Genomic DNA, 18,558 nt, shown 5'->3' with positions numbered 1-18,558 from the left:
TTCTTTTCTGGAAATGAATCAGAAGCCTCTTGTAGGCATGGATCTGAAGTTAATTACCACTTGTAATCAGCTACTTGGTATCCCTTGCAGTCCCATCCCTGAACATCAAAAGCAGTTAAACTTCAGAGATCAGATTTTGCTTGATGGTCGTGGTGTTGTTGTTGTTTGTTTGTTTGTTTGTTTAAACTTTCCAGTGTGCATCAGAATGACTGGGATGTCTGTCTTCTGTTTCTGATATCAGACCACTAGGCCAAAGTCAGCTTACCGTATTTTTTGCTCCATAAGACGCACCGGACCTTAAGATGCACATAATTTTTAGAGGAGGAAAACAGGGAAAATATATTCTGAACCAAATAGTGTAATAAAATATTTAATAAACTATAACAGAATAACATTTGAACCATGTAAAGTGAACAGCAATCAACAGTGGCATTAAGAACCATTACCACTGTCATTAACAAATGGAGAGACTTAAAGCTTTGTGTACTCTAGTTTATATACCATAAATTTGTGTAACATAAATTTAATTCAAGTACATATAGACCATTATCAGCCAGTGATAAAACCTATACCACACTACCTATATTTTACATTTCCCTTCATCCACCTCCTCCCCATGCTTGTAGAAATGTCTCAATGACAGATGAGATTGTTGTGCAACTCTGCCCAGCTACAGCTCAAGCCTATATTAAGTTAGAAATGGTTTATCTGATTTGGCACTGCATTGAGAGGTCCCTTTTAGTTGTGTGGAGGATAAATAGTGGAATTAAACTATTTAACAGCTGGTTTTCCTTATTTACTTTAGGTTATGCAAAAGAACAGCAACACAAAGCTTAACCCATTCACCAGCAGTAGCACATGCTCAGCATAAGACCAAATCTTGGGTTTCTGACATAATTGAACATTTATAGCATGCAAGGCACAACAGGTTAGGCCACACAAAGCCAAAAAAAAAACTGAATACAAACTATAGTAGCTGAAATCAGGAAGCAGGTACTGTAATCCACTTAGAAGTCATGAGGCACAGTTAGTTTCCTTGCTGCAAAACCCTTTGGAAATACATTCTCTATTAGATGCCCATAACTAGTTGAAAAGTTTGCAAGTTGAATCCAAATTTCCCATAGAAATGCATTGAAAATTAATTAATGCATTTTTATGGGGGGGGGGGGAAAGGTCAGAAACTTTTAAAAACTTAAAAGAAAGTCACTTACCAGGTACTGTGGACTGAGCCTTGCTCTTCACAGTGCCTTGGTAGAACAATTAAAAAAAGAGCCCCAAACAGCTAAAAGGCAGCTGGCAGACGGCAGCCATTTTGTGCTCTTCTCAGCTCCTTCCCCCTCCCCTCTCCCCACCTAACAGCTGATTGGCGCTGGTCTGAAACTCTTCCCAGGCAAGCAGGTTTCAACTCAAACGGAGCACCTTTTCACCCAAAACAAGCAGCTTTTAAAGAAAAACAAGCAGATTTTTAAGGCAAGCATGCATGTTTCTACACAAGCAGGTTTCAACTCAAACGGAGCACCTTTTCACCCAAGCATGGTTTAACCCAAAACAAGCAGCTTTTAAACTAAATTTTACATTTTAAAATAACAATACCAGGCAATCCTAGGTCTCTCTCCCAGCTCTCTAACTGCTTGGACTAGCAAGGAAGCAGACAAGTAGCCTCTTCACTAACTGAAAGTTTGAATTTCCCTGCTTTCCCTGCCTTCCCCGCATATTAGGTATGCTAATATCTGTGCAGTGGAGGATTGTGGGAGGAACATTCCAGCCCCTGATGGGGGTCCTGTGGGGCACCCCAAAACACTGAGTAGGTCTCTTGGCCTCTTTCAGGATTGGGGCTTTGCAGCCCTGTTCTGATTAGGAGATGCAGCCGGGGGGTCACCATGCCTTTTGGGGGATAGGGCACAGAAAGGGGAAGAATTTTCAGGGGCCATTCCAACTTATACCTGGCAGGGGATATACTGTTATTGTAAAAGTGGTTTTCCCAGGGTAAGGCTCATATATTGCACTTTGGATGTGCTGACCCCTATGATTTCCCCAAATGTGGGAAAATCAACTGCCTAAGTGGGGAACTGTGTGTGTGGTTTCCCCTGGTTTTTCTAGAATCACTCTTTTTTTCCCTTTGGTCCTTGCCTATTTTCATTGCCTACTGCTGTTGGCCTTGCTGGTTTTCCAGGTAGGCTGCAGGAAGCAGATCCTAGAAAGCCAGCAGTGCAGAATGGTGAGGTCCAAACAACAAGCAGTCTCTGGTGCCAGTTCAGAGGCCTCCCAGCATGGCAATGGGAGGCTTCTGGGTGGTGGTGGGAAAGTGCGTCTTATGGAGCGAAAAATACGGCACATTGACTAGGTGTATGCTTTGTTGCATATTGACTACCTGGAACATAACAGGTAGTCAATATGCAACAATATGTCAATATGCTAGAAAGAGCTGACTCGAGTGGCTAAGATATGGGTTCTCTCTATAGTCCTAGCTGGAATGACTGTCACCAGTATCATTGTTTAGTTACCTGGTGCTGTCCAAAAGCTAGTTAGTTTTGGGAGGTTAGATATCCTTTTCTTTTCTGGCTTCTAGTCCCTATATCTAACAGGTAATAGGAGCTACCAGACTGCCTCTTTAGAATTTTGAGTTATGGTGTTTGCCATGTATCTCAGGTTTTGCTTCTTTTGTGAAAAGGAGTCTCTTTCAGTCTTTGTCTTGCAAACATTAGTAAAGGAAGGATGTGCTTTTTGTCTTTTAAAAAACACTTTACTACATCTAAGTATTTTGTGTATGAGCTAAGTTCAGTGGGGCATCAGGATGCAATTGTACTGGATCATCTATTGCTATCTTGCATGTCAATTGACAACTAATTTTATTAACAGATACATGGGAAGTTCCTTTTGAGGAGATTTCTGAACTGCAGTGGCTGGGCAGTGGAGCACAGGGAGCTGTTTTCTTAGGCAAATTCCGAACAGAGGAGGTGGCCATCAAGAAAGTGAGAGAACAAAGTGAAACGGATATTAAACATCTAAGGAAGCTGAAGCATCCTAACATCATTGCTTTCAAGTAGGTCACAGTGATTATTCTGACTCTTCTAGTATAAGGTTGGCTTTTACGAATTGTATGTGTGCATGTTTCTGTGTTCTACTCCGCTGTGCCCAGAATATTGCAGTATTGTTCAGAACTGTAGTTCTAAATTGAAAGTCTTAACTACATGAGTTTTATGAATTTACATTTGCAGACAGCATACTGGAGTCCTTATACTCACTTTATAAGGGAGTAAGTAAAAGCGGGTGATAATGGCAAATGCATAGGTTTCAAATTTATGGCCCTCCATTGTTGGTAGCACGAATAATCGACTGTTAAGAGAACAATATTGCTGTAGTTGCTTCCCAACTATATTAAAGGTACTTGTCCTCAGCAGTAGTGTTTATGAATAACAATAAGTGCTTATATTGTGTAGAAATATCTGGGTTTTTTATTATAGACAAATTTTTGTTTCTTTCCTTGTTTCATGAAAACATCATTGCTGAACACAAAAGGGCTTTTTGATATGAACTGAATAAATATTTCATTCCCTGTGTTCTGTCCTTACCAGCCTGAAAGGTTAATATCACTTCATGAAGTGGAAGGGTGGATGCTCAGATTGAAGTAGTTCTGGGGAGACATAGTTCACTGAGTTGTTTAGCTCTGCATTTGATCAGCTGGTGAATATGGAATAGTAATGTCATCTCATGGACAGTAAACGCTATGTAATGCATGATATTGTTTGGAAGAATTATGAGATAGATAGCATGTGTCATTCAAAATCTAGTGTTATTTTAAGTCTGACTTTTTTCATTTATATATTTTTAAAATCTTTTTCTCTTTTTCTTCTTTTAGGGGTGTTTGCACTCAGGCACCATGCTACTGTATTATAATGGAGTACTGTGCACAGGGACAGCTGTATGAAGTGTTGCGGGCAGGTAGGAAGGTCACACCTCGCCTACTTGTGGACTGGTCTACTGGGATTGCTAGTGGAATGAACTATTTACATCTTCATAAAATCATCCACAGAGATCTCAAGTCACCCAAGTAAGCTGCTGCTGTGTGCAAGATATAAAGCATGCATAAATAAATAAAAATAAAATGCTGCGATCCTCACACCTGGTTTCTTGTGTTCTTCTTTCCAGTGTATTAGTTACTCACAATGATGTTGTAAAAATTTCCGATTTTGGTACTTCTAAAGAACTCAGCGATAAGAGTACAAAAATGTCCTTTGCAGGAACTGTAGCCTGGATGGCTCCAGAAGTTATTCGCAATGAGCCTGTCTCTGAAAAAGTGGATATATGGTGAGTGATACCATAGTAAATGCTAGTCAGTCTGAATGTATTCAGAACTTTGTTTCTCTCTCAGACAAAGTATGTATTCTTTTTACTTGGTACTGTTGGCAGAATTCATTTGTTGAAAAAGCACAATCTTTGTTTTGTTTTTTTGTTTGTTTGTTTTAAATAAAATCTGAGCTTATGTTCCTTATTAAGTATGGTTTTTCCTGATTTTGGCTTCTTGTTTTTTCATTTTATATCAGGTCATTTGGAGTAGTTTTGTGGGAACTTCTCACTGGTGAAATTCCTTATAAGGACGTAGACTCCTCAGCCATTATCTGGGGTGTAGGCAGTAATAGCTTGCACCTTCCTGTGCCCTCCACTTGTCCTGATGGATTCAAGATCCTTATGAAACAGACATGGTAAGAATTGCTACTTACATAGTGTGCTCAGCTGGCAGTATACAAAGCCACCCACTTCAGCCTTACTAAAATTCCATCATTTATCCCAAAGTTGGAAACAAAGATAAGTAGTCAGTTTAACAACAGGCTATCATATTTATGTAATAATAAATTTAGTTGTTACTTCAGCAAAAAAAAATTTAAGGCTGCATTATAATTTCCACAAACAATGAGTTAATGAGTCCCATTTTTTCCTGTTTGTTTAGTAAATTAGTTTTGGGGTTCAGTGACAGTGCTGATAGACTTTCCAGGTTGAATACTGAATGAGAGAAAGACAATAGAGTAGAGGTGTCAGCCTATGCTGTGTCAGGAGAAAAAGCAAATAAGTGTAGACGTGGGAAAGAGTAAAGTGAAAGGAGGAGGCAGATAGATTATGTAAATAATCTCTCTCTCAATGTATCACTATTATTTAGAGGAATTGTTGTTATATTTTGCTATGTATGAGAATAAGAAGGAGCTTGTAATAAATATGAAATGAAGTTATAGTTCAGTTTGAACAATTACTTAGATGTCTCCAAATAGGACCCATAATTATGTTTTAATATTGGTAAATGCCCTTTCTTTCTCTCTCTCCCCCCCCCCCCCAATTTGATAGGCAGAGCAAACCACGGAATAGACCCTCATTCCGACAGACACTTATGCATCTTGACATTGCATCTGCTGATGTGTTGGGTACGCCTCAAGAGACTTACTTCAAGTCTCAGGTAAATTTGTAATTTTACTAGCTCCAGACATACACAGCTATTGTTAGCATGCCATGTGTTCTTTAATACGGGTTGTGTGCTAGGATCAGGAACTAAAAAGTAGAGAATACCTTATATAGTGCTATATTAAGGAAGTGAGGGGGAAAAATGGTGAACAATTGCCACATTTCTGCTTGTCCTTTGGTTGTTTCACCAAGCAAAGGGCACAAGCTATGTGTTCTGTTGCTGCCACCAGTTAATTACATCAACATTCTTTATTATTAATCACAGACGTCCAGGCAATGTGTCATCTTAAAAAGAACCACATAGAAGTTGTTTATTACAGGTGATGAAGGTACAATACTGTCTTTATCTCTTAACAAAACATCCTACTTCTTCCACTCTCAACCACCAACTCTCTCTCTCCACCCCAAACTCCAAAATCACCGATCCTCCAATCTCCACTCTCAAACTCTATAATCTCTCCAACTCTCAATCTCCAAAACTCCAATCTCGTGACTCCGCTTTTCCAGCACTCTCATTGGTCCATGTAGATAGGACATTAATATTCATGACCTGGGTGGATGCCACAACAATTTATTTACTAAACAACATTTGTATTTACTTACATTTGTATTTACCGAATGAAACAGGAACAGTGCTTGGTATAAATGGTGTACAGGAAAAAAGAAAATCATTACCAGAAAAGCAATGAACACGATTGTATCTGTGTATTTCTTTTTGTCTATAACACTTGCGTTCAACCCAAAAGATATTGCAGGAGAGTACTTTTACAGTGGATATAAAACGTTTACACACCCCTATAAAAATGACAGGTGTCTGTGATGTAAAAAAAATGAGACAAAGATAAATCATTTCAGAACTTTTTCCACTTTTAATGATACCTATGAACTGTACAACTCAGTTGAACAACAAACTGAATTTTTTTAGGTGGAGGGAAGTAAAAATAACAAACTGAAATAATATGTTTGCATCTATGTACACACCTTTGAACTAATACTTTGTCAAAGCACCTTTTGATTTTGTTACAGCACTCCATCTTTTTGGGTATGAGTCTATCAGTGTGGCACATCTTGACTTGGCAATATTTGCCCATTTTTCTTTGCAAAATCACTCCAAATTTGTCAGATTGCAAGGGCGTATCCTGTGCACAGCCCTCTTCAGATCACCCCACAGATATTCAATCGGATTCAGGTCTGGGCTCTGGCTGGGCCATTCCAAAACGTTAATCTTCTTATGGTGAAGCCATTTCTTCGTTGATTTGGATGTATGCTTTGGGTTGTTGTCATGCTGAAAGATGAACTTACTCCTTATGTTCAGCTTTCTAGCAGAAGCCTGAAGCTTTTGTACCAGTATTGACTAGCATTTGGAACTGTTCATAATTCCCTCTACCTTGACTAAGGTTCCTGTCCCAGCTGAAGAAAAACAGCCCCAAAGTATGATGCTGCCACCACCATGCTTCACTGTGGGTATGGTGTTCTTTTGGTGATGTACAGTGTTGTTTTTGCGCCAAACATATCTTTTGGAATTAGGGCCGAAAAGTTCAATCTTGGTTTCATCAGACCATAACACTTTTTCCCACATGCTTTTGGGAGACTTCAGATGTGTTTCTGCAAAATTTAGCAGGCTTGGATGTTTTTCTTTTTACGAAAAGGCTTCTGTCTTGCCACGCTACTCCATAGCCCAGACATATGGAGAATACGGGCGATTGTTGTCACATGTACCGCACAGCCAGTACTTGCCAGATATTCCTGCAGCTCCTTTAATGTTGTTGTCGGCCTCTTGGCAGTCTCCCTGACCAATTTTCTTCTAGTCTTTTCATCAATTTTGCAGAGACGTCCAGTTCTTGGTAATGTCACTGTTGTGCCATATTTTCTCCACTTGACGATGACTGTCTTCACTGTGTTCCATGGTATATCTAATGCCTTGGAAATTCTTTTGTACCCTTCTCCTGACTGATACCTTTTACAGTGAGATCTCTCTTACGCTTTGGAAGCTCTCTGCAGACCATGGCTTCTTCTGTAGGATGTGCCTAAGAAAATATCAGAAAAGACCTACTAGCACAGCTGATCTTTATTTGGGATTCCTCAGAGGCACTTTAAATGATGGCAGGGTTGTACTGACTCCTACTCAACATGAGTTTAAATGTGATTGTTTACTGCTGAACACAGATACATCCCCAGTTATAAGAGGGTGTACACACAGATGCAACCATGTTATTTCAGTTTTTTATTTTTACTTCCGTCCACCTAAAAGATTTCAGTTTGTTGTTCAACTGAGTTGTACAGTTCATAGGTCTCATTAAAGGTGGAAAAAGTTCTGAAATGATTTATCTTTGTTTCATTTTTTTACATCACGGACACTTGGCATTTTAACAGGGTGGCATTTTAACAGGGAAGTGTAAACTTTTTATATCCACTGTAGTTATGTGCCTCAAATGTGTGTGGGGAAGTACTAGAAAAGAAATGTAAAGAAATTAAAAAACAGGATTCCTAAGAATAACTCTATTAACTGGCAGTGCCAAGAAAACCACTATGGTTCCTTTGAACTTAATTAGTTTATATGCAGCTGGCCTGCTTAATTGGATGCAGGTTTCCTTGCGAGGAAAGAATTATTACAGATTGCTTTAAATGGTAGTGCGGTGCGGGGATGTGGATTTAAACTACATTAAGGCAAGAATTAAAGATATAGTATTATTTAACTCAGTATTACTATGATTAAAGCATTAAATTGTTGAGGACAACGGCAAAGGCACGTTGATCACATGTTCATTTGGTGTAGTGGGGTGCAGGGTTTCTGTTTTCCAAAATACTAATTTGATACTGAGTTTATACTTGGTGTGTTGAGTAACAGGCCAAAGCTAGTAATGCTCTTCATAGTAAAATTGATGTATTTCAGGCAGTGTTCGGAAATGATTGTGATGATCCAGCAAAGAAAACCACTGTGAAGAAGGGCATCAGAATGTGTGTTGCTACCTCCAGTTTATATCCTTAACTTCACTTGGACCTCACTGAATGTAATTTTTTCTGAAGCAGTTGGTCCAGTATGAGGAGCAAGTAAACTATAGATAGGTCTGAAATGCAGGCAATTTTATAGGCTGTTTTTTTTCTTCAATATTTGCCTACATCTGTTTAAACTAAAATTAAGTTAGAGATACAGGCCTAGCTTGTAATGAGGTACTGCAAAGCCTTTCGGAGTTTTCTCAGAATATTGATGTGGTCAAACCAATAAACTATTATTCAGGTCTGTTTTCCAGAGTACTAAAGTAGTGCAGTACTGTTAGTGTGCCACTGTGTTTAGTTATGCATGTAAGCATCAAAATGCAAAATTGCTCTGGCAGGCTGAATGGAGAGAAGAAGTAAAAAAACACTTTGAGAAGATTAAAAGCGAAGGAACTTGTATACACCGGTTAGATGAAGAACTTATCCGTCGTAGAAGAGAAGAACTCAGGTTTGTTGGTTTTATTTAAGAGCATAAAAAAAGACTACTGATTCCAACTAAGAAATAGTTTAGTTCAGACTGTGCTTTTCACTTGTGACCAGCCAGATGCTGCTGGAAAAACTGCAGACAAGGCCATTGATAGGCATCTTCTCCAAGAATTTGTTTAATCTCTTCTTAAGGATTGCAGAGCATCTCTTTCAAATACATTAAATTAAAAAATAGTATTTTTTTATATTCTGGATTTGTTGTAATCATTTTCATTGGGTGGCAGCAAGTTCTGGTATTTGGGGAAAGGGGCCATAATGCAGCTCTCTGTAATGAATGCTTCCATTTATAGATCAACCCTGATTTTGTTTTTACATTATTCTGTGCTTTCCTTAGCCTAGCATGTATTGAAGTTGTGGATAACATTTTTAACTGAGAAGAAATTTGCATTGATATATGCTTCTTAGCTGTTTGATTGTCCCTTTAAAACTGACTCTCCTTTTGCTTTGCTTCTCCCACCCTCCAAAGGCATGCCTTGGACATTCGTGAACATTATGAGAGAAAGCTGGAGAGAGCAAATAATCTGTATATGGAGCTCAGTGCCATCATGCTACAGTTGGAGGTTCGAGAAAAGGAGCTCATTAAGTATGTGCATCCTCATATATACATCTACATGCATGCTATAGCAGTGTATATAAATGCCATTAAGAACAAGACTTGTTCTGTTTTGCTGTATTTTAAATACAATTGGTTTCCTAATCTCTATGAAGGCCAAGTGTAAGGGACTTGAAACCTGAAGGAAAAGGAAGGTCCAACACCCATATTTTTTTATAATCAGGTTTGTTAAGGTGAAAGTTTTTATATTTTAGTATAGTTTAGTGCATTGGAATGTTTATCTTGGCCACAGTGAGGGCTCCTGGTTTCTTTTAGAAAACAATTTGTATTTTCCAAATCCTGAGATAAGTATTTAGTATGATATGTGGAATGAAATTTGGAAAATTGATGGATTGACTGAATGACTTGGAGAAAAGCTGAAAATATTCTTTTAATTGTTACTTTATTGTGAGATGAGTAGAGATTTAATTTTTATTCAACATATAGGCGGGAACAAGCAGTGGAAAAGAAATACCCTGGGACTTACAAACGTCACCCAGTCCGGCCAATAATCCATGCCAATGCAGTGGAAAAATTGATGAAGAGAAGAGGCGTCTGTCACAAGCCTGGAGGCCAGGCTAAACGGTGAGCCAGCCAGCCAGCTAAACCATAGTCAAGTGGTTCTGCTGTGCCCATAGGCAAGTGGTACTAAATTCTTGATGTAAAGTAAGATGGACTATTATTTGAGTACTAATGAATAATATTAAAACTGGAAGTGAAAGTGTCTGGGGAAGTGCTCTTGTCCATGAAAGCTCACATTAAAATATAGCATTTAGTCTTTAAAGTGCCACATTTTTGTTTTCTTTATTTTTTATTTTATTTTTGCCTAATATGCTCCAGTGCTATAATCCTAGATGTGAAAGGTTCTCCATACATGTTTTATTTTGCATCCTTTCTTAGACCTGACTTGCTGAAATCAGATGGCATAGCCAACACAGAAGTGGCTCCCGGTGGCTCTCCCCTCTCAGGGAGTCCCAAGATGTCAGCACTTGGTAGCAGAGGACGTTACCGCAGCAAACCACGTCATCGACGAGGAAACAGCAAAGGCAGCTACAATGATTTTACAGGAATTTTGAAAAACCAGCCAGCACAGGATGACTTAACCCAGCCAGGTCATCAGCATCAGCCCCAACCTCATGGGCATCATCCTCGGTTGAACCTACATGGGCAGGATATAGCCAACTGTGCAAACAACCTACGATATTTTGGCCCTGCGGCAGCCTTGCGTAGTCCTCTTAGTAATCATGCGCAACGGAAGATGTCTGGCTCTAGTCCTGACCTTATCTCTGCAGCTGTGGAAGCTGATTCACGGAGGAATCAGGAGGAAGAGGAGGACGAGGAGGAGGAGCATAGGGAGGGCAAGGCCAGTCATTGGGAGTGTTGTAAAAAAGGTACATACAGCCTCTGCCCAGAGTGCAGAATGGGGACAAACAGTGGAAACCTAGAACAGTCACTTAAGCCAGGGTTGGAGCTGCCTGAAGCACCGTCGTATGATCCACTGTATGCAAATATGCAGTTTCCTGGAAGAAGCGAGGAAGGTGAATTTAGCAGCCACAGGTCAGAGTCCTCTCATGGCTCCTCTCATCATGCGAGTACCCCAGGACTCCTGTGTAAAACACGACCCATTCCAAAGGTAAGGTCCCTCTAAGCTTCCCAGGAGCAATGGGGTGCTTAAATAATTTCTGTTTTCTGATGCACACAGAATCTACTGAGTGCAATTTTCATAGTTGCTGCTATATAGAAGTGTATTTTGTGGCTTTACCTCATAGAAGATGCTACTGAATGAGACTTGGATTTATATTCAGATCTTTGAGACAATATGTTACAGATAATGAAACATTATGTTTTGGAGTAACCACGTTCCTTTTCTGAAATAAATGTTTTTAAAAATAACAATACTCATAGCTGAAAAGTGATGAATTGCTTTTTAAAAAAGTTCTACTCTCTGTTTATACGCGTATTGGTGACCATGTTGCTGCGTGTTTCTATGTAAATGGTAAGTAACATTCCTTTTTGCCTTCTTGCCAGAGTGGTGATGACTCTTCAGAAGAAGAAGAAGGAGAAGTTGATAGTGAAGTGGAATTCCCACGGAGACAGAGGTACAACAGACTGCTAAACTTTTAATTGCTAAATGAGTTTTAGCTGACAAAAGAGAACGAAGTCAATGTGATTTAATTTTTTATATACCAAGATGGGAACTTGAAGCATTAAATTGCACTTCAAATTGCTGCCTTCTTTGGTGTACTCACCATGTTACCTGACATACAAGTTGCATGCTCTCCAGAATCACCTTTAATGAGCAGTGATTTGGTGCTGATGGTGACACTTAACTCCCACTCTTTTAAGAAAAAGCAATTAAAAAAGCAGTAGTTCTATGAACTGTTTTCTGCTCTAAAACATCTTAGCTACTGTGGCGATCCCCCTTTGTGCCCTTTTTTTCTCTGGGCTCCACAAAGGTAAATATGCCCTTTTTGCTGCCACCAGGTATTATCCTAATACCAAATCAAGTCCCACACACACAGGAGCTGTCACCCCAAAGGGTCATATAATTTCAGGAAGCAAGGGGTTTAAATAAATATTCTTTTATTATTGAACAAAATCATGAGGAGAATCAAATATAACTGCTAATATGTTCATGTATATTAAAATCAGGTGTTAAAGTATATCAGATCATGTCAATATCTCTTATGTTATATTTATGTGTTCATTCCTGCTTGTTCAATACATTTTACTCTTTCAGTTTCCTTTCTTAACCCCTGTTTGCTATTCCTAAACCCTAGCACTGTCTCAATAACTTCTGGTCCCTAACTGTCTCTATCCCTATCTGGTTCCAACTCCTAACTGTCTCTTCTAGCTGTCCCAACTGTCATTCTGACTCCACCCCTCCTGCTCTATCCTCTGATTGACATGCAGGAATGATGTCATACTTTGGGTACCGTTACAGCTACGTTTTATCCTCTCATAACATCTTTCAGCACAAAATTCTCTTTAAACACAAAATTTGTAAATAAGTTTGTATCTGAATAATAACATGGCAGTGTAATATACACAATCATAAAGTTATGTGAATTCCAAATTTTATGAAAAATAGAGGTGAAATATTCTGGACATCTTCAGAGTCATCTTACAGCATAGAGCTTGCTTTAATTTTGAACTGATTTTCAACAGCCTTATACAGCATAGATTTGACATAGATAATATTAACAATATGCTTGAAGAAATTCCCAGAAAGAAAGCTTTCCATTCTCTCCTCTCTACAGTCACCTGTGCTCACAAAAAGTTTTTTCCAGAGACCAATCCTGAAAAATGTGGGATCAAATGTCACTGTGGAGAAAAACATATTAGTCAAAAATAGATGGGAAGCATTTATAATTTTGGACAATTCAGCTGTTCCCCAGTAGGATTGGTCTCTATTTAGATTGTGTACATAAATGTATGAATGTCAAGCATGTTCTAATTACTGGATCAATTGAATCAAGCTTTTGAATCAACTCAAATTAATTAACATGTTGTGGTTCTACAGGCCACATCGCTGTATCAGTAGCTGCCAATCCTACTCAACCTTCAGCTCTGAGAATCTCTCTGTGTCTGATGGAGAAGAGGGCAATACCAGTGACCATTCCAACAGCCCAGATGAGCATGTCAAAAGGCGAGAAGAGCAGCTGGTTGACAAGATGGATGATCTTTTGTCCCAGACCCCAGAAATCCCCATAGAGATATCTACACAATCTGATGGTCTTTCAGACAAGGAGAGCGCTGTACGCAGGGTTAAAACACAGATGTCACTTGGCAAGTTGTGTTCAGAAGAGCATGGCTATGAGGTCAGTAAAACAACATGAACCATCTTGAGATAAGTTACTCTCAAGAAACTAATATTTAATTTTTCCTCACCAATTATTTAAGTAAAGCTTCATTTAAGAATGTAAAAGAGTGATTCTAGATCAGACAGAAGACCTCTTTAGTCTAGCTTCTGTTTCATACAGTGGCCAACCAGATACCTATGGGAAGCTTTTCATCAGGATGTGAGTTTTGTGTAACCTTTGTATAATCTATTCATTTATTATGTTAATCTACAAAACTTGATGCTTTTTATGTGATATTTCTCATTTATATTATTCTGCTCTGCTGTGTCTCTTAATACTATGTTACAATACATTTCTTTTAAGAAAATAACTGATTAATGCAAATTCACCAAAATAAAGAAAAACCAAGAAGTGCTAATTCATAAAAAAAAAATAGTAGTGCTAATTCATTAGAAAAAAAATTCACAATGCGGTGTTGATGGCAGTGAATTATTTTTCAGTTTCTCACATTTCATATAACAACTTAATTTTCAAACCTAACATTTTAAGCCATGGTTAACATGTTGGAATGTTACTATCTCAGAATTTCTCAACAGGTCATTTTGTAGGTTCTTTAATTTTGCATTGAGAAGCTTTATTTTAGCTGCAGATAAGATGGTGTAACTGTGAGGTAACAATAAATCTGGATATTCCCTTTGCTTTTTGATGCAGAATCATGGAGAACTTGGAGAATCAGGTGGCGACTCTTCAGATGGAGAATGCTCTGATGCAACTGTGAGGACCAATAAGGCCTGCAGTTCTGCAACCTTGTAATGATGGCTCTCCTCCCTCCTTCAGTCTTTTGACCAACTATCGTTTTCATTCCCACAAGAACCCTTTCTTCATTTCTTTTCTGAGAAGCTGGTTCTCCACCCCATCACCCAAATGATCTGCAATAACTTGAATCTTTGGAGAAATGTTCTGACAAATCAGTTTCTCAAGTGAGCATTTCAATAATGAATGGCAGGGATGTATTTTATTGAATAATTGAGCTGTTGTATCATATTTTTGGCATTTTAACACTTTTTACCTGAAGGGTGGTCTGTATCCATAAGCAAAAGAAGTGGCTGCAAAATATTTCTGAAGACAAGCTTGTGAAAGAGAATCAAGAGACTATTTTCTGAGTCTTAGACAGCATGCATAAACAGGCTAGGATCTGATGCTGACGCTGCAACCTGAGCAAGGCTATCTGGCTCTGTAGAACTGGAAATTAAAGAAGTGAACTGAGTGATTGAGTCACATCCAGTGAAGCCGTGGATGAGTACAAGTAACTGTTGTCAGCGTAACCAGCAAAACATTTTAAGAAGGAAGGTGTTCACATTCCTGGAAGGGCATGTCTGAGTCTCTGCTCCCTGGCATGTGAGAGTAGGAGCCAGTTTTTTGTTTGTTTGTCTGTCTGTCTATCTGTTTGGTACTTCAGTTGGCTGTGGCATCCTGCAACTATATTCTTGCTTCAGCCTCTCTCTAGCACATCACTATGCCACTGTGAAATCAAGAAATACAGTATGAAGCAGCTGGTGATTAGAGAGAAATGGAGAAGATCTTTTGCTCACAGTGTTTCCTTTCTCTCATACATCCTGCTTTTTGTTTGCTTCCTTCAGTAAAAAAAAAACAAACGATCAAATTATTGTTGAAGATCAAGAATTCACCAAGCATGGAAAACATATTCGAGATACCCTGCAGACTGTTGTGAAGGAGAAAACTGGAACTGTTCCTATAACTGTTATTGTGCTAGGATGCAGGAGAGGCTTGCCTGTGCATGAAGCTGGGGGAGTAGACTGGCCCAGATCATACTCATGGCCTTCCTGCTATTCTGGTAGGGAATCACTGGGGAGCCTATCAAGTTTGATGCAAAGTACATTGTAACATTTGACATGCAGTGATGTGTGGATAATGCTCTTCATCATTTAGGTCTGAAGGAGCCTAAGCCATATGTTCATAGTGGTGGATTTTGGACTGGATAGGGCCCAGGAGTTTTGTCTTTCCTAAGGGCAAGATATTCCACCTTTCTTCTGCAATACCTCATTCTTCCTGAACAACTCACTGGGATTTATTATTGTGGCTCCTGTAATTGAAATGTTCAGCAGGAGCGAACTACTAGAAGTTTTAATTTGGTTTTTATAACCAAAATGTTAATGATGATCGTTACTGTGCCCCTGTTTTGTGTCTAGTTAATTGCATTCAGGGAAGAAAGTCTCTTTGTGTGGAGTGTAAAATTGTTTTGTAGAAAGAGTAATATATGAGATAGTGAGTAGCTGTTGCATCCCTCTCCCTGTCCCGGAATGAAGGGCAAGATTGGGTTGGATGCTGTGCTGCTGTTTGTTTACATTTGATTTCAATTTTTTAAAAATTAATAGCCTAGTGGCAAAATGAAGGGAAATTCTTTACTAATACAGAGAGCAGTATTGTATGCATTAAATTATTCCATATTTTGAAATTTTTGTAGCTGGACTACATGGATGATAAGTTATGTCATTATTTATTGTAATTTCTGTAGATTAAAGACAGGGTTTATTGTAGCACAACATACTGGTCTCAGTCCAATTGCTCCATGATGCTTATCCCTGGAGGACCAAAAGTCAGGGCGTTCTGCTATCATACTTACCTTTCTGGCTGAAGCAGTCAGTGGACAGCAAGGCATGAAGTAAGCCATTACAAACAAGTTGAACCAGTGCTGGGCTGCATATGCATGGAGTGTAAAATTAATAGATCCTGTAGATCCTGAGATGGCATGGTGTAGTCTCACACTTGCAGTCTAGAACACTGTGATACATCAGACAGAAATGAAATAAGAGAAGCTCTGTTCACTTGAAATAGCATTTTCCTCCTCTGAAGAAAAGAATTACGCAAGCTTTGTATGCTTACATTTGACTGGTTTAACTCTGACCATTCAGAACTAAGTTGTTTGTGGCAGCCCAGCACTCTCTGCCTAGTTATGTAGTTTGAAGGTTTATTACTTTCTTTGAAGGGCCCATAAATGCTGTTTATTCCACATACTAACAAATGCCATTCTATTAGAACTGTAGGCATCCTTCAGTCTTGAGAAACTATGGTAACGTGCTCTGAATAGAGGTCTTGGAACAGCATCTAGTGTGGCTGAGAAGGCCAATTTGAGAGTGACCATCCCTTCCACACTGAATATAAATACAATCTGTCCCCTGTCCAGCTCCCTGATTTTGCTGGTTTCGGGACTGCCTCTTTGCCTTGGCAAAGTATATTCTAATATTCTATTAGAATATGGGCTAAACTATGGGGTAACAGCATGTTTCTGCAGCTGTCAAGTCTGCCATAGACACTAATTCAGACACATAATTTGGTGCTTCTTTTGGGAAGGCTTATTTTTTCATATCATTAAACTATCAGTAATAGCTATTATAATTCATAAAATCTTCATTTATTTATTCCTTGGGTTTTGTGCCTTTTTTTCTGGGCATTATGCTTCATTACAACCAACATTACCACTATGGGCATTTTACTCACAAGGATGTTGTGTGGGATGATCTCTGAATCAGTAACTGTTTAGGTAAGAGAATTTACAATAACAGTTGACAATTTAGCAATAATTTAAAGGCATCTCCATTCTGTGCCATGAAGATACTGGTTTAATAGCTGATAGGAGATTGTGTTCTTAAGAAAAATAAATATAGCAAAGTGAGGGATGGTATCAAGAATGACAAGACACTGAATGCTGCTTTCTCCCATTTGAAGCACTTGGCACTTTTATATCAATGCTAACTTTTACCAATTGTTTTTCTGTGGAGTTTCATACTAATGCTTCCTGCATTGGACATAGTACAGAACTGTCAGTTTGACAGGTAAAAGTTGTCTGGGTCAAAGACAGAGAACATGCGATTCAAGTTGAGGTAGTGAGTCTGGAGTCTTACACATGCAACACATATGCTTTACTACTGATGTACAGCCTCTTCCAAAATGAAGTCTCTACATTAGTGGAGAATATATCTGGTTTCATGATGTCTGTTCTGATAGTCCTTAGATCAGTAGTTTCCAACCTTGGGTGACCCCTGTATTCTTGGAACTACAGTGCCCAGAAACCTTCACCGCCAACTGTGCTGGTCAAGTTTCTGGGAGCTGCAGTTCAAGGAACCTGGGTTACCCAAGGTTGAGAACCCCTTCTTTAGATATCTGCACATACCTTGCATTTACAAGTATTATGCTGCAGTGTAGTTCTTTAAATGGACTACTGGAAGGTTTAAGGAAAATGTACTCAGATGTATTTCTGGCCAGGATCTCTGAAGACTTCCATTCTCCCCCACCAGTGTATGTCCTGTATTTCCCTTTACATTTGGAGAACAAACAAACAATTATTGGCTATGACCATCAAGAGCTCTGAGGATGAAGACATTGTTCTAAGTAGAGGTTTTATCTGTTGGTGAACCTAAAAATGTTATACTGTAGCTAGAAACACATAACATTGCAACTATAGAACATTCCAATGGTTAGATAGGTATAATTTGTGCCACTGTATACAAGAGAGGATGCTTCCATAAGTATTTCCTCTCTTTTTCAAGTAAGATTGAGCAGCTTCTGTTCAACTGTAGACAGGTGAAAATATAAATTGTGAACGGAATTTTAAGCATAAATAAGATTACTAATCCTATCATTATGCTATAAAATTATTTTTATTGGCTCTCAAACTTTATCCTAAACGTACAATTTTCCTGTACTGTAGTAAATTTGCAAGGTGATACCTAGTGCCGTGTAGGGGATAGAAAGACAACCGAGTACTTAGGAGACCAGGGTTTGAATCTCTGCTCAGCCACAAAAACACCTATGGAGGTGGGGATGGGTGGCAGGATTTTGGCATTGGTAAAGCCACTCCTTCAATATCTCGCTTGGCCCGTTAGCGTTGCTATAAATAGGTTCTAACTTGATGGCATGTAAAATACAAAAAATATAGATGATTATGAAGCTATAATCTCATGACCGCACGGAGATTTAAAAAGCAAATCAAGCTAAATCAATTAGATAGTCTTTTTAAAAAGCAGATATTGCTGATATTGATAACTTGAAAATTGAGCTACATGCTGTTATCAGCATGGAGATACAACTGAAAATGTCACTCCTTCAATAAATTGCCTCCCATCTTCCTGTAATTTGGGGGCTTGAACAATTGTACAATGCAGAAAAATCACATTATGAATTTTCTAAAACCCCTTCCTTTTCATTAGC

At 38.7% G+C, this 18,558-nt stretch overlaps 1 protein-coding gene and 1 pseudogene across 3 annotated transcripts in view; both read left to right on the top strand.

Annotated features, from left to right (window-relative positions):
• Positions 1-18,108, top strand: part of MAP3K13 (mitogen-activated protein kinase kinase kinase 13) — a 49,891-nt gene extending 31,783 nt beyond the window's left edge. For all 3 annotated transcript variants that reach the window (XM_020787429.3, XM_020787428.3, XM_020787431.3), the window contains 12 exons: positions 2,860-3,043; positions 3,860-4,051; positions 4,150-4,308; positions 4,545-4,703; positions 5,338-5,446; positions 8,787-8,896; positions 9,401-9,517; positions 9,974-10,111; positions 10,427-11,159; positions 11,555-11,625; positions 13,050-13,347; positions 14,041-18,108. In XM_020787429.3, the coding sequence (XP_020643088.3) occupies positions 2,860-3,043; positions 3,860-4,051; positions 4,150-4,308; positions 4,545-4,703; positions 5,338-5,446; positions 8,787-8,896; positions 9,401-9,517; positions 9,974-10,111; positions 10,427-11,159; positions 11,555-11,625; positions 13,050-13,347; positions 14,041-14,142 (2,372 nt within the window). In that variant the 3' untranslated portion in view covers positions 14,143-18,108. The remainder of the gene's footprint in view (positions 1-2,859; positions 3,044-3,859; positions 4,052-4,149; positions 4,309-4,544; positions 4,704-5,337; positions 5,447-8,786; positions 8,897-9,400; positions 9,518-9,973; positions 10,112-10,426; positions 11,160-11,554; positions 11,626-13,049; positions 13,348-14,040) is intronic.
• On the top strand, positions 1,936-2,090 carry LOC140706154 (U1 spliceosomal RNA; annotated as a pseudogene).
• Positions 18,109-18,558: the final 450 nt, after the last annotated feature.

The sequence above is a fragment of the Pogona vitticeps genome, chromosome 3, assembly GCF_051106095.1.
Source record: "Pogona vitticeps strain Pit_001003342236 chromosome 3, PviZW2.1, whole genome shotgun sequence".
Lineage (NCBI taxonomy): Eukaryota > Metazoa > Chordata > Lepidosauria > Squamata > Agamidae > Pogona > Pogona vitticeps.
Note: the sequence above shows the minus strand (reverse complement) of the source record. Positions and strands in the feature narration are given on the sequence as shown.